The sequence below is a fragment of the Molossus molossus genome, unplaced genomic scaffold, assembly GCF_014108415.1.
Source record: "Molossus molossus isolate mMolMol1 unplaced genomic scaffold, mMolMol1.p scaffold_m16_p_23, whole genome shotgun sequence".
In the NCBI taxonomy this organism is placed as follows: Eukaryota; Metazoa; Chordata; class Mammalia; order Chiroptera; family Molossidae; genus Molossus; species Molossus molossus.
Genome location: NW_023425359.1, coordinates 7,458,261 through 7,483,293, shown reverse-complemented (window position 1 = coordinate 7,483,293; position 25,033 = coordinate 7,458,261). Strand labels below are relative to the sequence as shown.

The following is a 25,033-nucleotide window of genomic DNA, read 5'->3' as shown; positions in this document are numbered from 1 at the left end:
GCACCTTGCTCACTGTCACAATCCATAAGGTGCCTGCGATCTTTGCCAGGTGGCTTGAGACCTGCTAATGCTCAAGGGCAGACATAACTTTTGCCATTTAAGGGAAGAGATTTGATCTTTTTCCTGGGTGGAAAAAAAATGCATATTGGTACTCAGCACTTTTTTTTTTTAATTGATATATTTAGAGAGGAAGGAAGGGAGAGAGAGAAAAAAACATCGATATGAGAGAGAAACATTGATCGGTTGCCTCCTGCACGCCCCCTTCTGGGGATTAAGCCTGCAACCCAGGCATGTGCGCTGATTAGGAATCAAACCAGGACCTCTCAGTCCATGGGGTGATGCTCAGTGCACTGAGCCACACAGGCCAGGCGGTGCCCAGCACATTTAAAAGTTTTAAAGGGCCCTGGCCATGTGGCTCAGTTGGTTGGGCATCAGCCTGTGCACTAGGTCACAGATTCCATTCCCAAGGGCACAAGCCAGAATTGTGGGCTCAGTCCCCAGTTGGGGGCATGCAGGAGACAGCCAATCCATGTTTCTCTCTCACATCCATGTCTCTCTTTCTCTCTCTGTTTCTTCCTCATGCTCTAAAAATCAATAAACTATTAAAATAAATAAACAAGTTTTAGAGGAAGGTGGTGTATATGTTTGCCTGTTGTGTCTCACACTGAAGCTTAATCGTGGGGTGTCATGCCTTTGATTCGTGGATGTTTTTGCAAAGCCTTCAGTCTTTTCTGACAGTGTTGAGACTGAGCAGTGCGGGTGTAATCGAGCCTCCATGTCCTGAACCGGCTGCTGAACTGGGCCCAAGCACTTCCTCTGTCGATTCTGCTGATGTCACAGGGATGTGCTGGCCTCGTGCCGGAGTCCTGTATTCTCAGACCAAAGAGTCACAATTGTCTCAGGGTGTCTAGTCTGAATCTGAAAAAAGTTTCAATATGCTCTTCCCTTTTTCTCTTTAACTTGAAATAGAATTCTATTTTAAAAACATGAGACTTGGTGACACAGATCTGCTTGGCTTCCATGATTCTGATCAGTGCTAAAAATGTAAGACAGTAAATGTCCTAATCTGGCTACTTGGTTTGGTGTGAATTTTTTGTCTCCACCACGTTTCAGCACTGCTGAGGAGGAGACACCCTCCCAGGAAACAGAAGGGGGAGCTTCCGTTCACTCTTTCTTCTCTCCAGCTTTACTGGGGCATAACTGACAGTTTAAAATTGTGGGCAGTGAAGGTACAACTTAGTGACTTGATAACCATGTACACTGACATAGTCCTGCGGGCCAGCTAGTCCGCCTGTCCACCTGCACTTAGTTTCTCGGCTGTGCCGTGGGGCCTGCAGACCCGGGGTTTGCCCGCTGTCTCCACTGTGGAACATTCCAGACTGTGATCTAGGAAGAGGCGTGTCCCCTGCCGCGTCTCCTCCAGCGGTGGGCTCCCCTGGGCTGGGGTGGTGGCGGGTGGGCGTCTGCGGAACCCCAGGCCCTGTCGGTCACCCTGTCCCGTTCTCCGTCGCAGAGATCTCCTTCCGCGTGTGGCAGTGTGGGGGCAGCCTGGAGATCATTCCCTGCAGCCGCGTGGGACACGTGTTCCGGAAGCAGCACCCCTACACGTTCCCCGGGGGCAGCGGCACTGTCTTTGCCCGGTAAGTGGATGAGAGGCTGAGCAGAGACAAGGACACTGCTGGCCACCACCCAGACAGGAGTCCAGCGTGGACCGTGTGGAAACATGTCCTCCAGCGGCATGGTGCTCAGCAGTGACAGGCACAGCTGTCCACACACACCTCAGCGCCTCTCCCGGGCATGGCGCCGAGCGAGAGGTGCCGGTGTCAGAAGGTTATGTCCCGTGCAGCTCCACTCACAGGACAGTCTCGGCAGACACACCGGTCACGGTGGGGGCTCGCCAGGGTTGGGCTGGGAAGTGCGTGACGACGGAGGGGCAGCAGAGGTGCGTGGGGTGATGGGATGTTCTGTGCACGTGTGGGAGCTCGAAGAACGGCACCCAGAAATGTGATGGGAAAATGCTGTGTTAAGGAAGGAACTTACACTTTTCTATTACAGGTGACTCTCCAGGGTACAACATATGAGCAGTATTAAAGTCAAGCCATAGTAAATTCAAGCCAGAAAGACATCGTGATATGTAGATGTGATTCATGATCGATAATGGATATATGTTAGCCAACATAACCTGTTAACCGAGCGGGACGTATAAATACGTCAAACGTTGCATACAGTAAAAAGGGAATTCCCCGGTTATTCCCCGGTTAACAGGATAAGACCTTTCTGAAGAAAAATAGCAAAGTATTAGCCCATGGGACCACGTTTTTTCCTAGAAAATTCTGTAGATGCTAAAGATAAAAGCGTGTACAAGCCAGTCAGCCCGGCCTCCAGGAGGTGGGCGCAGTCGGCCACCTGCACAGCCCAACACGAGGTTTCCAGCACTTGGTAACGTTGTGAGAAGACGGAGTGTGGCCGCGCGGTCCGGCACCGGGGACAGGAGGAGAGGTGGGCGGGGACAGCACAGGCAGGCCCATGGCACTGAGATGAAGGTGACTCTGAGCGTGCCCACGGAACAGACGCCAGGTGTGACGCGCCTGGAGAGCGGGACAGGAGACAGCGGGAGAGGACAGCCCGGCCCGCGCCCTGCGGGAGGTGGAAACTGGCTGTTGCTCCGACCGGGGAGGTGCGGGGGCCAGTGGAGGTTGCAGGAAGGCCCTTCTCTGTTTTAAGCTTTGGGGGGAGGCCCCTCTGGCTGGATGGAGGGTGCAAAGAGGTGACACCAGGGCAGAGGCGGTGACTTCGAAGGGCTGTGGCCGTAGCCAGGCCAGAGGTGAGGTGGGCTGGACCGGGGCCAGGGCCGTGGGGCCAGTCCCTGCTGCTCCCCGAGCAGGCAGTGTGTCCTGCCCATGGCAGAGACGGCCCGGAGGGGGCCGGAGGCCCGACCCAGGCTCTGGTCGCACGGCTGACCTGGTGCCCCTGCTGCAGGAGGAGCTGGGACTTGGGCCTGCACCGGGGCGGGGAGGCGGCTGGCTCATCTTTAATACAGCTTTGGTTTTTTTAATCCTCACCCGAGGATATTTTTCCATTGATTTTGTTTAGAGAGGAAGGGAGGGAGAAAGAGGCGGGGGGAGGGGGGGCATCGATGTGAGAGAGACACGTGGATTGGTTGCCTCCCACACGACCCCAACCGGGGTCAGAGATTGAACCTACAACCTAGATACGTGCCCTTGACCAGGAATCGAAACCATGATTCTTGGTCCACGGACCGTTGCTCTAACTGCTGAGCCAAACCAGCCAGAGCTTATCTGGTATTTGAACCTTCGTTGAGTACAGAGGGCCCCATGCACACGTGGTCCAGAGGGGACTTCTTAGCAGAGAGCGTCTGAGTCCAGGAAACTGGTCGAAGCCAAACAGCAAACCCACAGCCTCTCAGAAAGTAGCCCCTTTTCCAGATGTCGTCTGAGCGCCGTTGTTAGAACAAAAATATGGTCTCATGAAATGAACTCCACAAAACCAAGCGAGCGTACCCCCAGGGCAACGTGAACTAGTTCCATAAACCTTGTATAGACATCAGATACCCAAACCAAAGCCACTGATGTTTCCCAGCCAACAGTGGGTTTCAGAAATCCGTCTGTTGAAGCACACAAGGCGTTGCTGTAGACACTTTGGTGCAAACTCACTCCCTTTTCCAAAGGGAAACGTTTTCATTGAGTTTACACCCAGGAGGCTGCGTAGTAGAGATTTGGGGAGGAAACTGCCCAGCAGCATCGGGGGCCGCAGAGACCTGTTAGATCGTGAGGGGGCCCTCCGCTCCCCTCTGTTTCAGTGACTCATCTGAAGGCGAAGAGGTGGAATTATGTCATTTCTGAGGTCCCTTTCCAGCCCCGAGTTCTCTCTAGTTTCCTCTAATGCGGCATTAAGTGTGTAAGTGTGTTACCATCTGAACATTGGGACTTAGCAATAGCTAATGTTCACGGGACGCCGTGTGTGGCAGGCTGACTACAAACATGAGCCTCTGGAACCCTCGTAAGACCCTGTGAATGAAGTACTGTTACTGTCCCCCACTTTAGAGATCAGGGAAGCTGAGGTCGAAGGTTTGGTTCCTTCGTCCAAGTTCACATGCTGGAAAGTGGTAGAGCCGGGATTCAGGTGGGCAGGCTGGCCCTGGAGGCCAGGTCATTGCCGTGGGCTGACCTTTTCTAGATCCCTCCGGGCAGCCGTGTGCCGGACCGGGGATTGGGTTCAGACCCTGACATGGCTGCAGGTGGTCTCAGCTGGTGCGGACTGAGTGCCGGGTGCATGGATGGAGCAGGTAGCCCACATCCTCGTGTGGCCACCCCAGGTGTGCCACGTGGCACCTGTCGCTTTAGGAAGGAGGAGGTGATGACCACTGCACATTCTTGGTGGTGGCAGCCACGTCCCGTAGACCAGTCAGCGAGCAGGTGGGCAGTTCCTGTGAGGCGCTCACAGCTCCGTTGCCAGTTGGCCTCTGTGGGCCCTTGAGGGCCTTGGGGGTGTGGGTTGATTAGCGTCTACCCAGAGGCCAGGAGTCCTCAGAACAGCCATGGGCAGTAGAGTAGGACCCTCGGGTGGACTTTGGACTTAGGTTTGAGCAATGAATGGTGAGACTGCAGTATTCGTGGTGAGGATCATATGAACAAATTAAATACAAGAAACTACCGATTCAAACTTACTTTGTTACAAAACTTTTCTGAGTATTACCACCCAGCAGGGTAACTGGCAGTTTGAATGGCTCCCACAGTCTCCCGCCTGCTCCCAGGGAGCTGCTTCATCTGCAGGGGGGACGGGGGTGCATTAGAGTGGCCTCTCGGGGTGCCACTGTATCTGTAGCACACAGAAGGCTGTTCGGCGTGTGGCAGGCACCGAGTAAGTGTTCGCGTGAATGAGTTGAAACCGGCACAGGAAGCTGATTCTTTGAGACGAGCCCCGCGTCTTTTTCTGAGCAGGAGGCTGGGAAAGGCTGCTTTGCATTCAGGAATTAAGTGACTTAACGATTTACGTGATTTAAGACCATTCTGTGACTGGAACCCCTAAAACCTAGAGCCGCTGGGGCTGAAAGGACCCGGGAGATCCTTGCATCTCTCCTCTGCTGCGGAGTCCGAGCCGGAGGACTGAGGGCACAGGGCTGGGCAGCGGCTAAGGCATTGGCTGTTCAGCAAGACCCCCAGATCCCAGCCAGACTATTTCATGGCTCTTCTGAGAAATAACACTTAGGATCCAGTGTCCCCGGCACTTTAAATACTCATTGTTATATCTATGCATTTTTTTTTACAGAAAGCAAAAAAATCATTGATCTCATAACCAAAGATAGCACGCTGATAACTTCGTGAATTGATCTGACTTCCTCTCTCCCTTCACACACGTCTACCGTGTGCTGTTCTGTAATCTGTTTCATTTACTCAGCAAGCCAAAGACGTGATCCTGCCATGGCAACATTACACCAGCATTTTGAATGGCCGCGGTTTGTCCGTTTACTTGATCGCTTTCCTGTCCGTGGTCATATAGTTTCTGATTGTCCTGCTATTGTAAACAATGCCAACGTGATCATATTTTTACGTAGCATGTGTTCTCGTTCCGAGTTGATTATTTCCTTGAGGTAAATTTCTAGAGGTGGGGACTGCAGGACCCGAGGATGGTGCGTCCACCTTGTCTGGTCTGCCTCCCTTAAGCATCCTACACGGAAGTCCACCTTCCACTCCATGAACGAGGAAAAGGTACATGTGTCACTTTATGTAAAAGACATCTGTCAAATGGAAATTATTTTAGTCACTGTAACTCAGGTTCTTTGAAAGGTTCGTCATTTAAAAGAGACCTTTCTGGTAGAGAAAAAGATTTCTAAAAGGTGAGCCTTGCCTCCCTATGTATTTATTTTGGAGGAGCCTTCAGTGTGGGTTCTTCGGGGTGACTGGCAGTAAGCCTAAGGTGCGGGTCTACTTTGGAGCCGGGTCCAGGCTGTGGGAGCAGATGGGTTCACTGCGCTGACCTCCCTTGTAGATGCTTTAAAGGAATGTGGGCTGAGCTGCGGGGTGCCCTGCACGTGGGCACCTGGAATGCCCGTCAGGCCTTACTGATCGCGAATGACGGTTTTCTCCACAGTTGTGAGACTTAAGCACATGGGTATCTTGCCTTCTAGAAAAGCCTATTCTGTTTGCCACACCCCACAGTTCAGGAGAAACCCCAGATGTGGGGGCATAGAGCCACGGTCCCCTTCACGTCACTGTTCCTTGTGCAAACAGGACCCTCAGCTCAGTCTGCAGAGGAGAAAGTCATTTTAATAACTGTTCTCTGTTCTTTACGGTTCTCCTGAGCCGTCTGGCAGTGGTAAAGCCATGGTAAGAAAGGTCGCGGGGGCCACGGATCTGGGGCTGTGCTCCCTGGTACCTGCTTTCTGTGGGAAAGTAATACGTGTCACTGCAGAGTAATTCCGTTTCCTTCCCTGTGCTAAGCCCAGCTCCTCAGACTCCTGCCTGTGCTGGCATTCTAACTTTCGCCCTTTGGTAATGTGTGTTCTGCGAGAGACAAGAAAGCAAGCCGTCTGTCTGTCTGTCTGTAAGCACCGCTGCACGCCGCTCCCCCGTCGCAGCCCGGGTGCTGAGCTGGGCAGCCCGCCGTCTGCCTCACTGCCGGAGCTGCCAGCCCCGGAGGACCTGCCCGAGTGGCACTCCGGCCCCCAGAGGACCTGCCCGAGTGGCACTCCAGCCCCCGGAGGACCTGCCTGAGTGGCCCTCCAGCGGACAAGTGCAGAGGGTGCTGCCGACCGAAAGCGAGCGCAGCCCAAGGAGATTTATTTTGTTTGTAGGAACACCCGGCGGGCAGCAGAGGTCTGGATGGATGAATACAAAAGTTTCTATTACGCAGCAGTGCCTTCTGCCAGAAACGTCCCTTACGGCAAGTGAGTGTCACCGTGCCCTCTTGCGCCACTTTACTAGGGTCCTGGGGGAGGGGCATGGAGTGGGGGCTATGGCCGGCCTCAGCCCCAAGAACTGCTCTGTGACCAGAGTTGAGAACAGCCACCCAGGTGTCACAGCGCAGCCTCTGCTCAAGGGCAGGTGGGCCGAGGTGGGAGGCAGGGCGGGGCCACAGGGACACGGGTGCGGACCGTCCAGGCTCTGTCGCCTGCCCGAGCCTCTTCTCACGGGCAGATTTCCAGGTTTGACACAGAGAGCCGATAAGTGCTCAAAATTTGTAAAAGAATCTCGTTTCCGTCTTACCCAGCATTCAGAGCCGACTGGAGCTTAGGAAGAAGCTTAGCTGCAAGCCATTCAAGTGGTACCTTGAAAATGTCTATCCAGAATTAAGGTGAGTCCTGGAGGTCTGAGGGCCTAACTTCAAGGTCTGGAAGCAACAGGTGTCAGAGAGGTGGCAAGGCCTCGAGGTGAAGTGGGGTTTGTGCATCAGCAAGAGGCCAGGAGCTGGGGCTCCCTGTGCGGTGCCACGTCCCTGCCCACAGCTGTCCCAGGCATCACGGAACACCAGCTCCCCACCGTCACGGCCCCGGGTGCTGAGCTGGGCAGCCTGCCCTCTCTCCTGCTTAGTAACCCTCCCATCGTTCTTAGGCCTGGACACAATCCCAAGCGGTCACCCCATTTAGCTTGTTCGCCATTGGTAAGATGCCGGCTCGGTGACCCAGAGTTCTTCTGTCTAAGCGGCCGGAGGAGCAGCGCCCAGCCTCCCCGTGGACGTGCTCTGCGCCTGCCCTCGTCCCTCCTGCCGGCTGCCTTGGCCCAGCCTCCTGGTCCGGCCCCTGTGGCCTCACCCTTCTTCCTCTGCTTCTGCTCTCGGGCGGCAGCTACCCCTCTGGTAGGCCAGCAGATAAGGGCCCCCACCCCAGGCTGGGAGAAGCACCGAGTGCCTCCCTCCTGGCTGGTTTACCACCAGGAGTGTGAGCGGAGATTCCCTCCCAAGCCTGTTCCTGCACCGGCCTTCCACTTTAAATTCATGTGAGCTGTGTGTCCCAGGGGAGCTGTGAACCCTCGTCAGAGGACCCAGAGGTCTTCGGGTTTCAGGGTCCATCTGAACTTCATCTTGGTAAAGGGGCCACCAGAAGGTTTGGCCTCCGTGGGGCACCGTCCCTACCCTGATAGTCCCGGAGCACCTCACAGTGAGTCGCAGACCTCCGGCACAGACGAGTGCCTTCAGAGCCCTGCCGCAGATCTGTTCGAGGGCTGGGTGGGGCAGCCTGCCCAGGACCTCGCTCTGTGGAACTGTCCCTCTGCTGTGCACGACGGACGGTGCTGGTCACCAGTGGGAAGCCCCCGTCTCTCCCTGGCCGCTGACGGGCATCACAGCAGGGGGTTGTAGCCCCAGAATGGTGCCCACTTTGCTGTCACAGCCTCCCGTGGCTTGGTAGGTGATGACACCAGACAGAGTGACATTAAGTGCACAGTTTCACCCTGAGGTCACCTGTGATTTGGGGTGACATTGGGCCCTGCCTCACTTAAGACCACATCTAAGGCATTCACCAGCGGGTGAATCTGCCCCCTCACCAAGCACCTCGTTCCTGCATGGCAGGGAGACACCCACTTAATACTCATGTTATATCAGTAATAATCACTGCCGTTTACTGAGAGCTTCCTGAGGGCAGGCACTGGGCTACATGTTTAAAATGCGGAGTCTTACGGAATGTCTCAGCCCTGTTTGTAGGTGATGTGAGGAGGAGGGCCGGAGGATTAGAGAGAGTGACAGCTCCCCCAGCCAGTAGGCAGAGGCAGGGCTACTGTGCTAGAGCAGGCTGCTCCGCCCACGGGTGCTCTTGCTTTGTTTGTATCAGGCCCCGGCCAAGCCCATGCAGCTCCCCCTTGACGCGGCGAAGGTCGAATCCCTAGTGCACCGCAGAGTTGGAGGCAGCAGGACCTGACCACATTGCAATTGTTTTTCTACGTGACTTCCAGCAGACACCTTGAGAGTATAGGGCTTTTCTTTCCCAAAAAGTCCCTGCTCTGGAATGGAAAGAATCCTTTCCAACATAGAATCTTCAGTGAGGGTGACAAGTCCAGACACAGCCTCCCGTGGAGGGTGGGCTGCGGTGCCTGCTATGGCCTCCCCACCTTTCTGTCCTTGTCCCTGCTGCCTGAGACAACCCGCCCCTCCTGCGTGGGGCAGGCATCGGGAGCTGCAGGTCCTGCGGAATTAAGCAGATTCTCACGTTGCTTTCCAGGGTTCCCGACCATCAGGATATAGCCTTCGGGGCCTTGCAGCAGGGAACCAACTGCCTCGACACTTTAGGACATTTTGCTGACGGTGTTGTTGGAGTTTATGAGTGCCACAATGCTGGGGGCAACCAGGTATGTGCATGCGGTGAGCTTGAGCACCTGGAGGCCAGAGGACAGGGAGGGTCCTGCGGTGACAAGTCCTAGCTGCCCCCTTCTGTCCTCGGAGATGTCCCTGAGGAAGCCCCTGGCTCCTGCTGGTCACACCCCCCTGCAGCCAGCCTCGGGGTCCGACGGGATGCCCCAGATTCTGTCCAGTGCCTAGAGCTTGACTTCAGCCTCAGGTTGGGTTGGCGCTGACCTCGGCGTCCTCTGCCGTCCACTGTCATCCACTGTCAAGGCCTGGCTGCAGGCCGGTGGCCTGTTCCTCCTCCACCTCTGTCCTCCCTGTGCCATGTGCTGGTCCCCAGAGTGCCTGTCCTCTGTCTGCGTCTGGTCTCTCTGAACACCAGCCTGTGTCCCCACGGCACAGGTGCCTCGCCCTGGGCACTGTGGCTGCTGCTCACGTCGCTCTTGTTTCCTGCCTATTAGATAATTGCAGCTTAGGGTATAAAATATTAATCACCACTGCAGTTGGACACACACACCTCTTCCTGGAGGCGTCAGAACCTTCTGTCATCGTGGAGAGAGTGAGGTGAGGGCTCCATGGGCCTGACCGCCCTCACGTCCAGAGGCAGCCTTCCCGCGAGACGGCACTGGCTGTCGGGTAAACGTGGGCCTTGTGCACAGAACGTTTGGGCATTGCTGTGACTCTTATCTCCTTGAAAACATGCCCAGCTCTCAAAGGCCTTGCAATTTAAAAGAAAGAAAAAAAGCTGCTTAGCTCAGTGTATCCCAGATTCATTGATCCAGCACCTTCTTTATATAGAACTGTTTTGTACGAGGGCCCTGTTTTCGTGTCAGGTTGGCTGTTCAGACCCTCCCACGGAGCGTCTAGGTGGCCGCTTGAAGTGGCCTGGACATCTTCAATTAGACCGGGAGGTGTAGGTTGTGCCCTCCAGCTTTGGGCTGAGGCTGGGATCAGCCCAGCACCCAAGCTTGGCCCAGAATGTGCACAGTGCTCACGGGCTCCCAGGGTCTCAGCTTTGTCCTTGAGGACATGCTCTGGCTCCCGAGGACGCTTCCTGGGGACAGGCTGTGGGCTCTGGGTGCAGCTAAGTGTGTGGGTCCTTGGCGTCCTTGCCTCCGGCCCTGCAGATGTTAGCTTGGGCCCAGAGGACCCCTGGCAGAGGGGAGGAGGAAGCAGTAGCCAGGCAGCCTGTGGGGAGCTGGGTGGCCGGTGTGACGGGCGCAGACTCGCGCGTGCTGGTGCTGCAGGTGCCACCGCACAGCCGTGCGCTCGCCGTTCCTTCACGCCGAGCGTGTTCCTGTCCGCCGAGCGTGTTCCTGTCACAGCTTGGGCCTCGGTATGAGGACGGAAAGATCGGTTTAATCTGTTTCCATCCATAACCATAATGAAAATACTGACATCCCACGCTCAGAAGATCAAAGCTTTGTGAAGACGGGACACGATGGATGTGATCTCCAGGCGCTGAGTTCGCCGGGTCTGGTCGCTGGGAGTTGATGCAGGAGTTTGCTGCCTCGGCGGGGCCCGGAGCGGCTCCCTGTGGTCGGTGTGACAAAGCAGAGGAGCCGCTGACCCCCAGGCCTCTCCTGATTCCAGGGTGGCCGCACCCCCACTTAATTTCTCGGCTTCCCTGTCGCATTTGCGGTGTTGGTGACTCGGTGAGTCACGGTCATCCTTTCTCTCAGCAGCTCAGGAAAGCGGTGTGTCCTCTCCATAGAGCCCTCAACAGGAAGTGGGTGTGCACTTCCTGAACGATTCCTGTGACCCCTCAGCGTCCCTGGCACCCAGCTCCGTCCAGCCTGGGCTCATGCCTGCTCCTCCCCACTCATCCTGGTCAGGGAATGGATTGACCTTTCACCCCACGGCTGATAAAGCCGGTGGCAGCTGGACCGCAGGCTGCCGGGCAGCTGCGGGCCCCACACCCAGGAGGCAGGGCAAGTTGCCGTGGCTCTGCTCCCGAGACCCTGCCTGGAGGCGGATCTGAGCCTGAGCCCTCCTGTCCACAAGCCCATAGGCAGGCTGACCACGCCCATCCTGGCCTGCCCAGCGCTCGGCCCGCTGACACCTGTTCACTCTGTAGTTTGCAGTGGCTTCCCTTGTAGTCTCAAGGGTCTGCCCTTTGGACGGTAAATCATGGTCACCATTTTTACAGGCTGCAGCTCACTCGCATGAGTTGCTTTCCGAGTGCCCTTGTGGGGAGGAAGTAGGTCGGACATGAGGTGGCTGCACCCAGCTGTGTGTGTTGTGGCCCCAGCCCTTGGCCTGACAACCTGGCTTCATGGCTGCACAGAGCCGACCCTCCACGCAGACAGGCCAGGTCGCCTCTGCAGAGAGCACTCGCCCCCGGGCTTCTTCCCTCTTCCTTCCCACTCCCACGGAACCATTACTGTTCTCGCAGGGAGCTTGCCCTCCGGCTCCAGCACGTCTTTGCTCCTGGGCCGTCGGGGCAGAGAGGCAGCCCCGTGGGTCCCGGGCAGGGAAGCCTGGCTCCCTGTCAGCGTGATGGCCGCGCGCTGGACGAGCCCCTGACTTAACTCATCTGGGCCCGGGGAGCATCAGGGCTTCTGAGCGCGCCCAAGGCGCACGATGGTAAGGAGCCGCTGAGCAGTGAGTGTTCCTCGTGGAGCGGGCGCGTCAGCGGGTGACGGGCAGCAGGACCTGGTGTGCTTTTACCCCCACACCTGGGACACTCCGCCAAGCACCAAGCTGATGCCCAGAGTCGCCGTCTAGGTCTGCGCTGTCCGGTCGTGTGATGGTGAGAATGGTCTAGATCACCCAGTAGCTACCAGCCTGTGTACTGAGCGTTCCAAGTGTGGCTGGTGTGACCACTGATGTAACGGTCTCATTGTGTTTACGTTGAATTGGTTCAGTTACCACGTGTGGCTGGTGGCACCATGCGGGGAGCGGGGTGCGCAGTGCCCGGGAGACGGGAGGCAGAGCGCGCTGGCCGCTGGGTGCTCCTGCTGGAGACCTGCGTGAGCCGGTCCGTCCACCCTGACGGAAAGTGACGCTTTTGTGAGTCCCCAGCTCCATGGACGACAAATGAGCCGGCAAATAGCATTTCCTAACTGGAGACGGGCCCTGCTCTGGAAGGTGAGGTGTGCTCTCTGGCCCCTGGCCGAGCCTCAGCAGACGCTGGGCAGACGGGAAGATGGATGGCCGTGCTCTCTAAGGATGGCAGCTCCGGAAGACACTGGTTACATACTGATGACTGTGTTTTACAAACCCGGATCGTTGAAACGCAGCCGGAGAACAGTGGCAGCAGCTCTGCTGTCTGCGTGGCCGAGCTGGTTCTGGCGTCGGCGCCGAGGCTGCTGGAGAAGCACAGGAGCGAGAGGTGGTGGAGACACTGAGAGATGGGCTTTAACGGGGGTCAGCAAACCTTCCACCATCTGCCATCACCTGCTGCGAAGAACAGTCTAGAACCTTCTCCACACACTCGGCCACTGCCCCTCCCCTCTGACCCGAACAGGGTGCCCTTGTGTGAGGTCGGTGACTCCCTGAATGAAAGGTCAGAGCCGAGCTCCTTCCTGGGACCTTCGCCCCACGTGCCATCCCGAAGTGTGGGGCCGTCGGGTCCTGCGGGGGCCTCTGCAGAACCCCGGGATGACAGCACCTCAGAGGGTTGGACTGACCTTCAGGGCCCACGTGTGGCCTTCCCAGAGGGTGCAGTCGGCATGCGGTCTCAGGACCCCCGGCGGGGACAGGGCCACGTGCCGGGGAACAGGCCAGGCGGCTCCTCTGCTCTGACCCGCAGGCGCTTTCATAGGCTGTCCGTGGACTTGCAGGAGGGACGCGGGGCCTAAATGCAGCGTTTTCCAAATGGGTGTGACGTGGAACAAGCTTTGCACAGAATTCCTCATGGGGTGCACTTCGAGAAACACTAAGAAGATGAGAAGTTGAAGTCGAGGGGGTGAGGGGACTGGCCCGAGTCTGCCTCCCGTTAGGAGGGAACGAAGCCTGGACGCAGGCTAAGGGGCTTCGCAGTCCCTGGCCGGGGGCCACCCTCCGGCACCGGGCACGCTCGTCCCCGTGGCTGGGCAGGGCAGGCGTGTAGGGTCTGTGCTCTTCTCATCACAGACTTTGTTCCCAGGCCACTTTGCTGAACAGTGGGCTCCTTTAAGAGTTTATTTCTTACCCTGTCCCCTGAGAAGAGCAAAGGAAACAGTTTCTCCGTAGCACTCAACAGCACTTGCCCTTGCGGAATACACGTACTGCCGTGCGTCACCCCTTCTGCTGGAGGGCGAGCTCCGGACGGCAGGGCCCGGCCTGTGTGCTGCTGTGTGTTCAGCCCTGGGGGCGTACCTGCAGCCGTGCAAGGTCGCAGCCTCTGGGCAGACGGGTGGACAGATGGGTGGAGGGAGAGCTGGATGGATGGGTGGAGGAGTTGCAGCAGCTTTTCGGGGTGTGTAGCAGGAGGGGGGTGAGAGGGGTAAGGTGTCCTGTGGGAGTCTCGGTTGGAAGCTGCTTCTGGATCCTGAGGGCTTGCTTGGATGTTGCTTGGAAAGGGTCATGCCCTGAGTGAAGGTCAGAAACCTCACCCTGGCCCTGGCCAGTTTTGCTCAGTGGTTAGAGTGTGAGCCCACCAACCGAAGAGTCTCGGGTTTGACTCTAGTCAAGGGCACGTACCTCTGTTGCGGTTCATCCCCGGCCCTGGATGGGGTGTGTGGGAGGCAACCAGTCAGTGTGTCCCTCTCACATTGATGTTTCTCTCTCTCGCTCTCTTTCTCTCTCTCTCTCTCTTTTCCCCTCCCTCCCACTCTATCTGAAGGTAAATAGAAAAATATCCTCAGGTGAGGATTAAAGAAAAAGAAGCCTCACCTTCCTGTCCTGCTGGTGGCCCTGCCCAGAGCCACTGGCTCCCAGCCTGCCCCCCTTCCCCTGGTCATTCTCAGGCTTCCTGCCCCTTCAGACGGTCTCGTCTACTATGCAAACTGAATGGTCGTGTTCTCACCTCTCTCCCAGCCCTTAAGGGGCGTGTGTGAGTATGTTGAGAGCGTGTGTGTGTACATGTGTACGTCTGTTTGTATTTTTAAAACTCACGGCCAAGTTACTTCAGCATTCTGAGGCTCGGTTTTCTCATCTGTAAAATGGACTGAAGAGCCTCGGGCTGTTGTATAAAGGGCTTAAGGGCGTGCCTGGCACATGGCACTTACTGTGGACTGTGTGGCATGCGTGTGAACACACAGACCTTTCCCAGGGCCCACGGACTTGGTGAGCATCAGTAGGTCGACTCTGCTCCGCTGTGAGGCTGCGCTCTATGCATTTTGCTTGCACCTGCTGTGTGTCACTTAGAATAGTTACATATTGCAATACACATTCATAAATGTTAATGGACCTGCCTGGGGACAGAATCTTTTCAAGGTAACACCGCTGGAGAGTTGACCCTGAACTGTACCTTGTGACCGCGCTTGAGCAGTGACGGGGAAATGGGTGTGGCACTCCCATGCGCGTTCAGGGCTGAAACAGTTAATACTGTGCCTCTTACTCAGGTTGTCATAGCACCGGGCGCCCGGCTGTGGGGCTGCCCCTTGCCCCCAGTTGTAGATTTGGCTCTAGGCACAAAGTAATTCGATGGCTCTAAGCTGGTTCGAGTCTCCCTGTGGTGCCTGCTCCTGACCTCGCCCGGTTTTGCGTTCCAGGAGTGGGCCTTGACCAAGGAGAAGTCAGTGAAGCACATGGACTTGTGTCTGACGGTGGTGGACCGGGCACCCGGCTCACTCATAAAGCTGCAGGGCTGCCGAGAAAATGACAGCAGACAGGTAAGGTTCTCGGCGCCTCCGGCGGGCCGGCCGCCTGGGTTCCGCACCGCCAGGTATGTGAGTGATGTCCACATGCCTTGCTCGACTGAAGCGCCTTGCTTCCCCTGTACTCCAGCAGGGCAGCCTTCCTGGCGTGGAGGAGGCACTTAGTAGATTGGGGGCTGGGTGGATGTGGGATCCTGAGGTCTGTGAGCGCTGTGGGGCGTCTCCTGCCAGCACCCGCTCTGGAGAGTGCTGTCTCCTCTGCCCCCTGTGTCTGCTTCTACCATGGGATCATCTGTCCTCTTGGTCTGTGGATCCGTGGGCCTCCTCCTCCAAGTAGACTGGAAAGGCAGGGGCTGTATTTCGTGATGGCATGCCATCCCTGCCTGCGGGGGTTTGTAAGGACCGGCTCTGGGCCGGGCTCCCGACACCTGCAGGTGGTTTCCTCCTCACCTGGCCTGCAAGGTGAGCCCTGCTGGTGGTCTCTTTCTCGGAAGCTTCTTTGTACAGCCATGTGCCCCGTCGCATGCACGTGGCACCCTGGAAGTTTGGCGATGCCAGTGAACACGGGGCGATGGGGCAGCTGACGGCCGGGGCACGTGTCTGAGTGCTGGGTGCCGTGGCTGGGACCCCCTAACTTTCTGCTCCCTCGGACCTCCCACACATGGGGACCTGAGCTCGGGCAGGGGGACAGCCGCAGAGCAGTGCCCTGGCCCACGGCTCTGCAGACGGGAAGCGGGGGCCCAGCGGCTGTGCAGCTGCAGCAGCCACGCTCGCCGACACATGGCGCAGGCGCACAGCCTTGGAACACGCCCGCCTGAGCGAGGGAGAGTTGGGATTTAAAGCTTAGCTTAAAAAACAAAAGTTGGTGACTTTATGCATGAGAAGTCAGTGAAACACCTACCTACAAATAAGTACTGGAAAGGAAAGTGAGGGTCCCGACTGTGTCCCCAGAGGGCGGTGTTTTGCAGTCGCGGGTGTTGCCCCGCAGCCCTGGACGTCACCTGAGAGGCCTGCACGCCTTAAGCCAGAGGTCTGATGTCACCTCATTGTCCTCCCCATGCTGCTGGACATTTTAAAGAGAAATTACATGTTTTATTCATTAAATATGTTTCTTTTCCATTTCTTTTATGGTTTTATTGATTTTTTTTTTTTTTTTTTTTTGAGAGAGAGAAACATCCATGTGAGAAACATTGATCAGCTGCCTCCTGCACGACTCCTACTGAGGATCGAGCCCACAACCCGGGCATGTGCCCTGACCGGGAATCGAACCGGGACCTCTCAGTCCATGGGCTGATGCTCAATCCGCTGAGCCACACCGGCTGGGCTAAATATGTTTCTTTTTAAATTTACAAAAATTTTAAGTGATTAAAATCCAAATGGATGAGACCTTATCCAAACACACACTCGTGTGTGTGTGTGTGTAACTTTTTCCAAACAGTTCAGAATATGTTTTTACCTCTTAAGCTGGTTTTCTCTGACATGCTCCCTGGTGGGCAGCTGGAGGCAGACCCTCCCTTGAGCCGTGGGCTAATGGCTGGGTCAGAGAGAGCAGTGCACCACAAAGGACCTCCCAGTGTGCCAACACGTGGGGCACTGGCTCATCTTCTGTGGTCCCTCCTGAAGATAGATGGGTGTATGGAAACTGAGGCACAGAGCCTACCGGAGTCAGGAGCCTACATGGCCATCTAGTCCAACACTGACTTCACAAAAGGGGAAGCTGAGGCCCAGGGCCAGTGCCTCCTGTCCAGTATCACCTGGGAAGACAGGCCAAGACCAGGTCCCATGCTTAGATCTGGGTGTCAGGGAAGCGCTTGCAAAGGGCCGTCTTTCTGTCCAGCCCAGACCCGTCCCTGGTGCCCTCCCCTGCTCTGTGGAACCCCAGCTAGGTTTGGTGGGGTGCCTCCTCTTCAGGGCTCTGCATACAGTCAGCCATCCCTACAGTACCGGTCCATGTCAGTGGTAGTCTCTGGCTGTGTAACACCCTGGGGAGTAAGAAAGACCGTTTGACACGAGAGGCCACCTGGAGGTCTGCACAGCACTGCCCGGGGGTCCGGTGAATGGGCAGATGTCTGGAGGGATGCTGGTGAGGATTTATTGTCTCTAAACCTTCTCAAAAGGTAGATGAGCCCTGCCAGTGTGGCTCAGGTGAGCATCATCCCGTGCACCGCAGGGTCACTGGTTTGATTTTCAGTCAGGACACATGCCCAGGTTGTGGGTTCGATCCCCGGTCAGGATGCTTGTGGGAGGCAACCAATCAGTGTTTCTCTCTCAAAAAAAGATAAATATATTAAAAATTTTTTAAGACAAATGGATGTTTCCATCTATAGAGGAGTTAGTTCCGTAACGGTCTTATTTCAAGGGTTCATGGGATTCCTGCTGTGACCCCAGTTCTCGGGAACTGTCACTGACACCCCGAGAAGGCTCACACTGAGATGGAAAGGCGTGCAGATGTGGGGGCATTCTGGACGCATGGCGGCTGCGCTGACCTGACCAACTGTCCCGCGAAAGAGCTGGCCCGTTTCAGAGGGAGGGTCCTCATTAGAAAGTGAGGTTCCTGAACATGTCAGTGGGACCGCAATGCCTCAGACCGTCCTAACCCCCAACAGTCCTCTCAGACTGACGGCTCTGGGTCCGAGCTGCCGAGACTGCCTTCCCGAGACGGCGCGGGGGCTGGTTGTCTTTTTAAGGTCTCCGCTGAGCAGATGCTTTGACACATGACAGACAGCCCTTCCCGAAAAGGGAATCAGACTCCATCCATCCATATTCCTTGTCACGCTGATTGCTGGACACATGGGTGTTGGCAGCCGCACACACACTTTCCATGACAATGGAGGGAAACAGCCGGAGGAGTGACAGTCAGCAGAGAGGAGCCAGTGCGGGAGGTGCGGGCAGGAGGGAGAGGAGCCAGTGTGCGGGAGGTGGGCCGGGCAGGAGGGAGAGGAGCCAGTGTGCGGGAGGTGCGGGCAGGAGGCAGAGAGGAGCCAGTGTGCGGGAGGTGCGGGCAGGAGGCAGAGAGGAGCCAGTGTGCGGGAGGGGCCAGGCAGGAGGCAGAGAGGAGCCAGTGTGCGGGAGGTGCGGGCAGGAGGCAGAGAGGAGCCAATGTGCGGGAGGGGCTGGGCAGGAGGCAGAGAGGAGCCAATGTGCGGGAGGTGCGGGCAGGAGGCAGAGAGGAGCCAGTGTGCGGGAGGGGCCGGGCAGGAGGCAGAGAGGAGCCAATGTGCGGGAGGGGCTGGGCAGGAGGCAGAGAGGGGCCAGTGTGCGGGAGGTGCGGGCAGGAGGCAGAGAGGAGCCAATGTGCGGGAGGTGCGGGCAGGAGGCAGAGAGGAGCCAGTGTGCGGGAGGGGCCGGGCAGGAGGCAGAGAGGAGCCAATGTGCGGGAGGGGCTGGGCAGGAGGCAGAGAGGGGCCAGTGTGCGGGAGGTGCGGGCAGGAGGCAGAGAGGAGCCAATGTGCGGGAGGTGCGGGCAGGAGGCAGAGAGGAGCCAATGTGCGGGAGGTGCGGGCAGGCAGCGATAGCCTCCCCACACTCATCTCATTCCCTGAATGTCACTGTTAGTGGAAACAGCAGGTTAGCCAACCCCGTGAGCACAAGTGGGGTCCCCCTGAGAGCGTCCTTTGGATCCTTGTGAGGAAGGTCCCGTCCCAGGTGCTGGGCTCCTCTGCCTGGCCCTGCGCCCTCCCTGCCTCCTCCGTTTGCCCTGAGAAGAGGCTCCTTAGCTACTTTTATCTTAAAGCTGCACTGTCTTGCCAGTTGGAGTATTTGGTTCCCAGGCACGCCTGTATGTTCGTGCCACGTGCGTCTGCAGAGCCGGGAAGCAGGCGAGCGGGGAACATGCACTTCCTCAGCACAGGAAGGAGTGCAGTGCACCCGCGTAAGCAGTGATTTAGAATCACAGACCATGTTAGTGGAGGGAGAGCTTTGGGGAGAAAAAAGTGTGTTACTTTTTTTTTTTTTAAGAACAAGTATTCGAGCCCTGGCTGGTTTGGCTCAGCGGTTAAAGCATTAGCCTGCAGTCTGGAGAGCCTGGGGTTCGGTTCCCACTAAGGGCATGTACCTCGGTTGCAGTTTGTCCCCGGCCCTGTGTGGGGGTGGCAGCCACTCGATGTGTCCCTTTCACATCGATGTTTCTCTCTCTCTCTCTCTCTCTCCCTCCTTCTCCCTCTCTCTCTCCCTCCCTCTCTATGTGAACAAAAAATGGAAAAATGTCCTCGGGTGAGGATTAAAAAAAAGAAAGAACAGGCATTCAAGATTTTTACATGGGGATAAACCACAGATGAGAGGTCCCCAGATTTCCTTCAGGTTGGGTTGTGGGCTTTGTTTTTCTGACTTAGTAGGTTGATTGGTGGGTTGAGTTGGCTGGTTGGTTAATGGGCTTATTAGTCATTGAGGTATGTTGGTTGGTTGGTTGGTTGAGTTTGCTTGGTGATTGGTTTGGTTGGTTGAGTTTGGATGGTTGAGTTTGGTTGGTTGGTTGGTTGGTTGGTTGGTGAGTTTGCTTGGTGGTTGGATTAGTGTTAGTGGGGTACATGTGCACAGACATCAGTAGGAGATAGCGTACCCTGTATTTTACAAGTGTAACGTCCGGAACTCAGCAGAGCACGGAGGCAGAGAACGGAGACTCAAGGGTGGCTTGACACCAGTTTCTCACACCCCCTAGGAGTCACACACACTAACAGAGAAGACACATTATTTTGAAATAGGTTTCTCAACCTGACATTCTTTCCACAAAGACATCTCTCCCTGTTCCTTGACCTGACACAGTGCCTCTGGTTTACCCGAGCATAGTCCCTAAGTGGGAGCCTGGCAGTACCCAGACCAGCTCCTGGGTGGGGCTGCCTTCCACCAGCCAGGGGGCAGGACTGGGGCCCCCTTGGCGCTGGCTCAGCTTCCTGCGGCTCCTTCCTGGGGCGAAGTATCAGACCAAGCCTTCTGGTGGTGGACTTAACGCTCCAGGAAAGCCCCCGAGCTTGGACGAGGGGGCGCCCGGGAGGGGGCGCCCCGAGAGGGCGCGGGAGGGCGGGGGGAGTGGTTTCCAGTGGGGCCAGGGAAGAGGTTCCAGTTGCAAACCAGCAGACTCGGGTTTCTTTCCTGGGCCTCCGAGGCTCTTGCCAATTCCTGTCCTTGATCATCAGAAACCAGACAAGCGTGTTTGTTGGTTGGTTTTTAATGCGGCCACTTGACCCTGAAAATGGATCTGTTCTGCTCTTCTGTGCTCGTGTTTGAGGTATTCTCCCGTCTCTTGCAGAAATGGGAACAGATCGAAGGCAATTCCAAGCTGCGGCACGTGGGCAGCAACCTGTGCCTGGACAGCCGCGCGGCCAAGGCGGGGGGCCTGAGCGTGGAGGTGTGCGGCCCCGCGCTGTCCCAGCAGTGGAAGTTCTCGCTCAACCTGCAGCAGTAGGCCCGGCCGCGGCCGCTCCACCAGCAGGCGGCAGAGGGCCACGTTATCGATTATGTTTCTTACACTCTCCGCGAAGCTATATACCTCAGTATTCCATCATGGTCTGAAGTCGGAGCACTTCGGCAAGGCACGGGGACTGGGCGGACACCGGAGGCAGGAGACCTGCTCCCGCGCCCCAGGACGCAGCAGGCCCCTCCCCGGAGGCGCGGCCGCCCGGCTCAGACGCTGAGGAACAGCCCCGGCCACACCGGGGCGCCACCGAGGCTGCGGTTGGGGACGGGGCGGCCAGGGGCCCGGGCCCCCTTGCACCGAGGAGAACCCCGGACATCTCCCTGTTGACCCCGCACGTCACGGGGTCCGCAGCACCGACCGGTCACCTTGCAGGGTTCTGTCTTCCTCCCTCCCCGCCCCCCGTTCCCAACCGCAGACCCCTCCACACGGCGTACTTGCAGTGTGTGAACATGAACTTTTCTACGGCGGACACTAAATATACATACATAGAAAGAAAGAGCGTACGGTCAGTTCCCTCTGGTTTCTGTAGGTCACCCCCTGTTGTAAATTCTCCACCAAGCCGTGCACAGCGGCTGGTGGGAGGAGCCCTGGGGCCGCCCCCGGAGAAGCGGCTCCGCCCCCGAGAAGCGGCTCCGCCCACTGCGTGGTCTCAGCGGGGAGCTGGCCTTTCCCACGCTGGCCCAGCGACTGTGAGGCTTTAGCACGGGAGTCCCTGCTCGGTGTTGGAATCCACTTTTCGTGCCCTTGGTATCTGTGAACCTGGATGGGTTACTTATTTTGACAAATATTGCTTTAGGTCTTTTTAAATTAAATTTCTTTTCTATAAGGAAAAACAAAAACACAACCCCACAGCCCCTGGTGACTGTCAGAAGCAGTCAGAAGCTAGCGCCAGGCTAATGGTGAGTGTCCTGGGTGCTGGCCCTGCTGTCACCGGGCCAGGCCTCCGGCTGCCTGTGCTGTCCCTCCCGGGCCCAGGGGACGCCTCAGGAGCTTTGGGTCAAGAATCAGGAAACCAATGCTGCCTGCTCGTTGTCCTGAGGATTCAGGGCCTGAAACAGTGAAACAGCGGCCTTGTGGGTTAGGAAGTCAGTACGAACCACAGGACAGTCAGAAACAAAAAGTACTAACAGGAGGAGATGCCTGGGCGTCTGCCCGGATGCCAGGAACGTCCCTGCAGAGCCCTCCTTGCCTTTGAAGTGACCCACCTGGGTGACAGAGCAGCCCCAGCCCCAGCCCCTGCAGAAGGCTCTGGTCATTCTGGTCACTGCCCTCCTTCACTCGACCCTCTTGCCCGCCCCTCCACACTCATGCCCAGTCTCAGGCTGGCCACCTGTAGCCCCCAAACTGCCACCTGGTGGGACATGCACCCTGAACACACATCTTTAGGCCCCTCTGGGAGGAACCGGAGGTCACAGTGAGAAGTGGTCCCAAAGGTCCTGCTGGGTTGACACTGCCAAGTGCCACTCTTTCCTGCTTCTTTCATGAGGGAACGTTGCTGGTCCCTCTTCCTCCACTTGTTTGCTTTGTGACTGGGGATCAGGCACGGATGCATGGCTGGGTGGCTTTTCCCCTGTCTTCTCCCTCTCTGCCCCCGGCCGGGCAGCCAGCTGAATTCCAGTGGCCAGGGAGGCCGTAGCCAGATGGACTCTGCGCACTTAACATCTTCAGAGGCTGATCTTGACCACAAGACGCCCCTGGGGAGAGTCTTAGGTACCTGTGTAAGGCTGTTGAATGCGGGTGGGCAGGAACTTGTCACCTGTGAGCTGTTAACTACTGTTAGAAAAAAAATCCCACGGATGGAAAACAAATTTGGCTTGGATGGAAAACAAATTTTAATCAGGTTCTTCACGATCCTTCACCCACACACCTCCACTCAACCCAGAAGTCGAACCAACCTTTGTTCCATCGGGACTGGTACACGAGTCCCTTGGGAGCACTCCCTGCCCCGGAGCTGGTCGGCGCAGCCGCCTCGGGCAGGGTGGGTGTAGTGAGCAGAGGGGGGCTGGGAGGGCCCCCTCGAGGCGAGCTATGTTTACATGACAGGTGTGCCAAAGTGACTTCCTGTGGCTGCATTACTCTAGTCATCGGGACTCTCGCCCTCCCGCTCCGTTTCTACAAACCAAGAGTTTCCTAAGAGCCCTCCGAACAAAGCGTGGCGAAGTCGTCTTCTCTGTGGTGGTCTTTCTTATGTCTTCATACAAGCTAAAATGATGGTGTCTGTGAGTATGTTTTGCAAATTCAAAATATAGTTTGGTAATTTTTTTTTTCCAGTTGATTTTTTAAAAGAACTGCTGTACAGAGCTTGTACTTTGTCCATTTTATAGATGGAAACCATCCTTGAAAATTGTTTAACTTAAATAAAGAGAAGATACTTTATAGATAACGCTCCCTGGTGGCAGCTGCTGTCGTTCTTGGTCTTTGGAGGTTGCATGTGGCTGGTGTTTGAGGACAGAGATTATGGTCTCTTATTCCGGGGGGCCCTGCTCCATTACCATTTCTTATCACACTGCTAAAATGCATTCACCTTTTACCAGTGCCCTTTTGTTGCTTATTCTTATTTGTAATAATGACCGCTATCATTTGTAGAGGGTTTATGATGTGCCGGGCACTAAGCCAAGCCCTTCAATAATTCCCATTGTCTTCTCACAGTAACTGGTGAGGTAGGATTTGGAGCTGCATCTTGCAGCTGCTGGGGAAGCTGGTGCTTGAAGCTGTTAACCTGTTCAAGGTCAGAGGCTAACCTGCTCAAGGTCCCACCACTCATAGGTACTCACCTGGGGTCCATTCTGGGCACCCAGACCCAGAGCCCTTGGTCTGAACCGGAGGGGAAAGTGAGGCAGTATTTGCACGGCTTTTAAAGTTTTAAAAACCAACATACTTGTTTACCAGTTGCCTGAGCTCTCGTTTCCATCCAAGGCGGGCCAAGGTTTTTCCCCCAAAATACCTACCTTCCACAGCCCACACAAGTGCCTTGGAAACACAACACTGACCCGTTCTTTCTGGTCATTTGGACGGAGACCGAGGGAGAGGGGTGTGGTGCTGGAAAGACTGCCCAGATGGGTGTTTTCAACGTTCCAGAGGCCACGCTCAGCACCCTCCTCGCCTTTATGTGAGAGACCACGCATTTGGCGCCCCTGCCGTCCGGGAAAGTAAACAAGCTCAGCCGTTCAGTGTCCATCAGAGCCCTCCGCGTGCGCGTGTGCGTGTCTCTTGCTTTGGCAACGGGAACGTTGATTCATTCAGTAAATATTTGCTGAGAAACTGCGCTGCCCTGATAGACCAAAGAGGCGGGCAATGTATTAAATGCCAAAAAAGAACGGCTGGCAAACTACCCCACAGGCTCAGTGGGAGCGGCGTGGGGGAGAGATTTCTGTGGACAGGGAGGGACAGAAGTGGGCGTCCCCGATGCTCAGGAGGAGTTGGGCTGGTCCTGGGGGGAAGGGAACTTTTTTTTAAATACTTAATTCGGCTCTTTGATTCTGTGGTACATTTCACATTTCAGCCAGAAAAATAAAATCTCTGTTCTTGCTGCCTCTGTCCATGGACTGTCCTAAGATAAAATGGTCTTCATATTTCTGAGCAATTTACTAATATAATTTATATGTATCTGATTTTTTTTTTCTTTATAGATTTGAGGGAGAGGGACAGAGAGATAGAAACATAGATGAGAGAGAATATCAATTGGCCCCTCCTGCATGCCCCCCACTGGGGATTTGGCCCACAACCTGGGCATGTGCCCTGACCAGGAATTGAACTGATGACTTCTTGGTGTGTGGGTCAACGCTCACCCACTGAGCCACACCGGCCGGACTGTATTGATTTTATGTATCACGTGTGTAAATGCTTTGGGAACATATATCATTTTTTTTTATTATTATTTTTTTTATTTTTCCCATCACCATTTATTTCCTCTATGCTCTCTCCCACCCCACCCCTGAGTCACCACTGCTGCCCGTGTCCGTGTCCGTGGATTCTCTCTCTTTTCACCATGTTTCCAGAAGAAGACTTTGTCCCCAAAGGGCCCCAAAGAAGTGATAAGGAAGATATCAGCAGCTCCTCCCTAAGCACCTGTGGCTGGTTGGGGGTGGAGGGGGGCTACAGAAAAGACCATCATGGTCCTCATCCCAGGTTACACCCACAGGGGAGTCAAACTTAACCAGACCTTGAACGCAGGTACGAGAATCAAGATCAAGTCTCCAAAAGGCCCTGTCCTCCTGAAGGGGGTGTGAGAACCCTTGGCAGGGTGGGGGTCACCATTCGAGGCCTGAGATGTGAGAGCTTTGGATGGTGAGACTCGCCCAAGAACTCCCAGAAATTAGCTGCCCACGCTGCTGCTGAGTTGCAGAGACTTGTCTGTCAGAGCGCTCAGTTATGCGTGTCAGAAGTCCCAACTAAATGCAGTTTAATAAGAGAGACGTTTATTATCTCGTAACAAGTGATCCAAAGCTGGCCAAGTTCCAGGTCGGTCCTGGGGTGTCAGGCTTTCTGCCTGACCTCTGTCACCCACCACCAAGGCGCAAGAAGACTGAACGAGAGGCGCACCTCTGTGCATCTTTCTCTTCCTTTCTTCTCTTCCCACGCC

General features: G+C 56.1%; 1 protein-coding gene across 1 annotated transcript in view; it reads left to right on the top strand.

Annotated features, from left to right (window-relative positions):
* GALNT2 (polypeptide N-acetylgalactosaminyltransferase 2) overlaps positions 1-20,654 on the top strand; it is a 164,696-nt gene extending 144,042 nt beyond the window's left edge. The window contains exons 11-16 of the mRNA XM_036277437.1: positions 1,514-1,640; positions 6,815-6,907; positions 7,231-7,314; positions 9,173-9,299; positions 14,934-15,053; positions 20,284-20,654. Of these exons, the coding sequence (XP_036133330.1) occupies positions 1,514-1,640; positions 6,815-6,907; positions 7,231-7,314; positions 9,173-9,299; positions 14,934-15,053; positions 20,284-20,439 (707 nt within the window). The 3' untranslated portion in view covers positions 20,440-20,654. The remainder of the gene's footprint in view (positions 1-1,513; positions 1,641-6,814; positions 6,908-7,230; positions 7,315-9,172; positions 9,300-14,933; positions 15,054-20,283) is intronic.
* Positions 20,655-25,033: the final 4,379 nt, after the last annotated feature.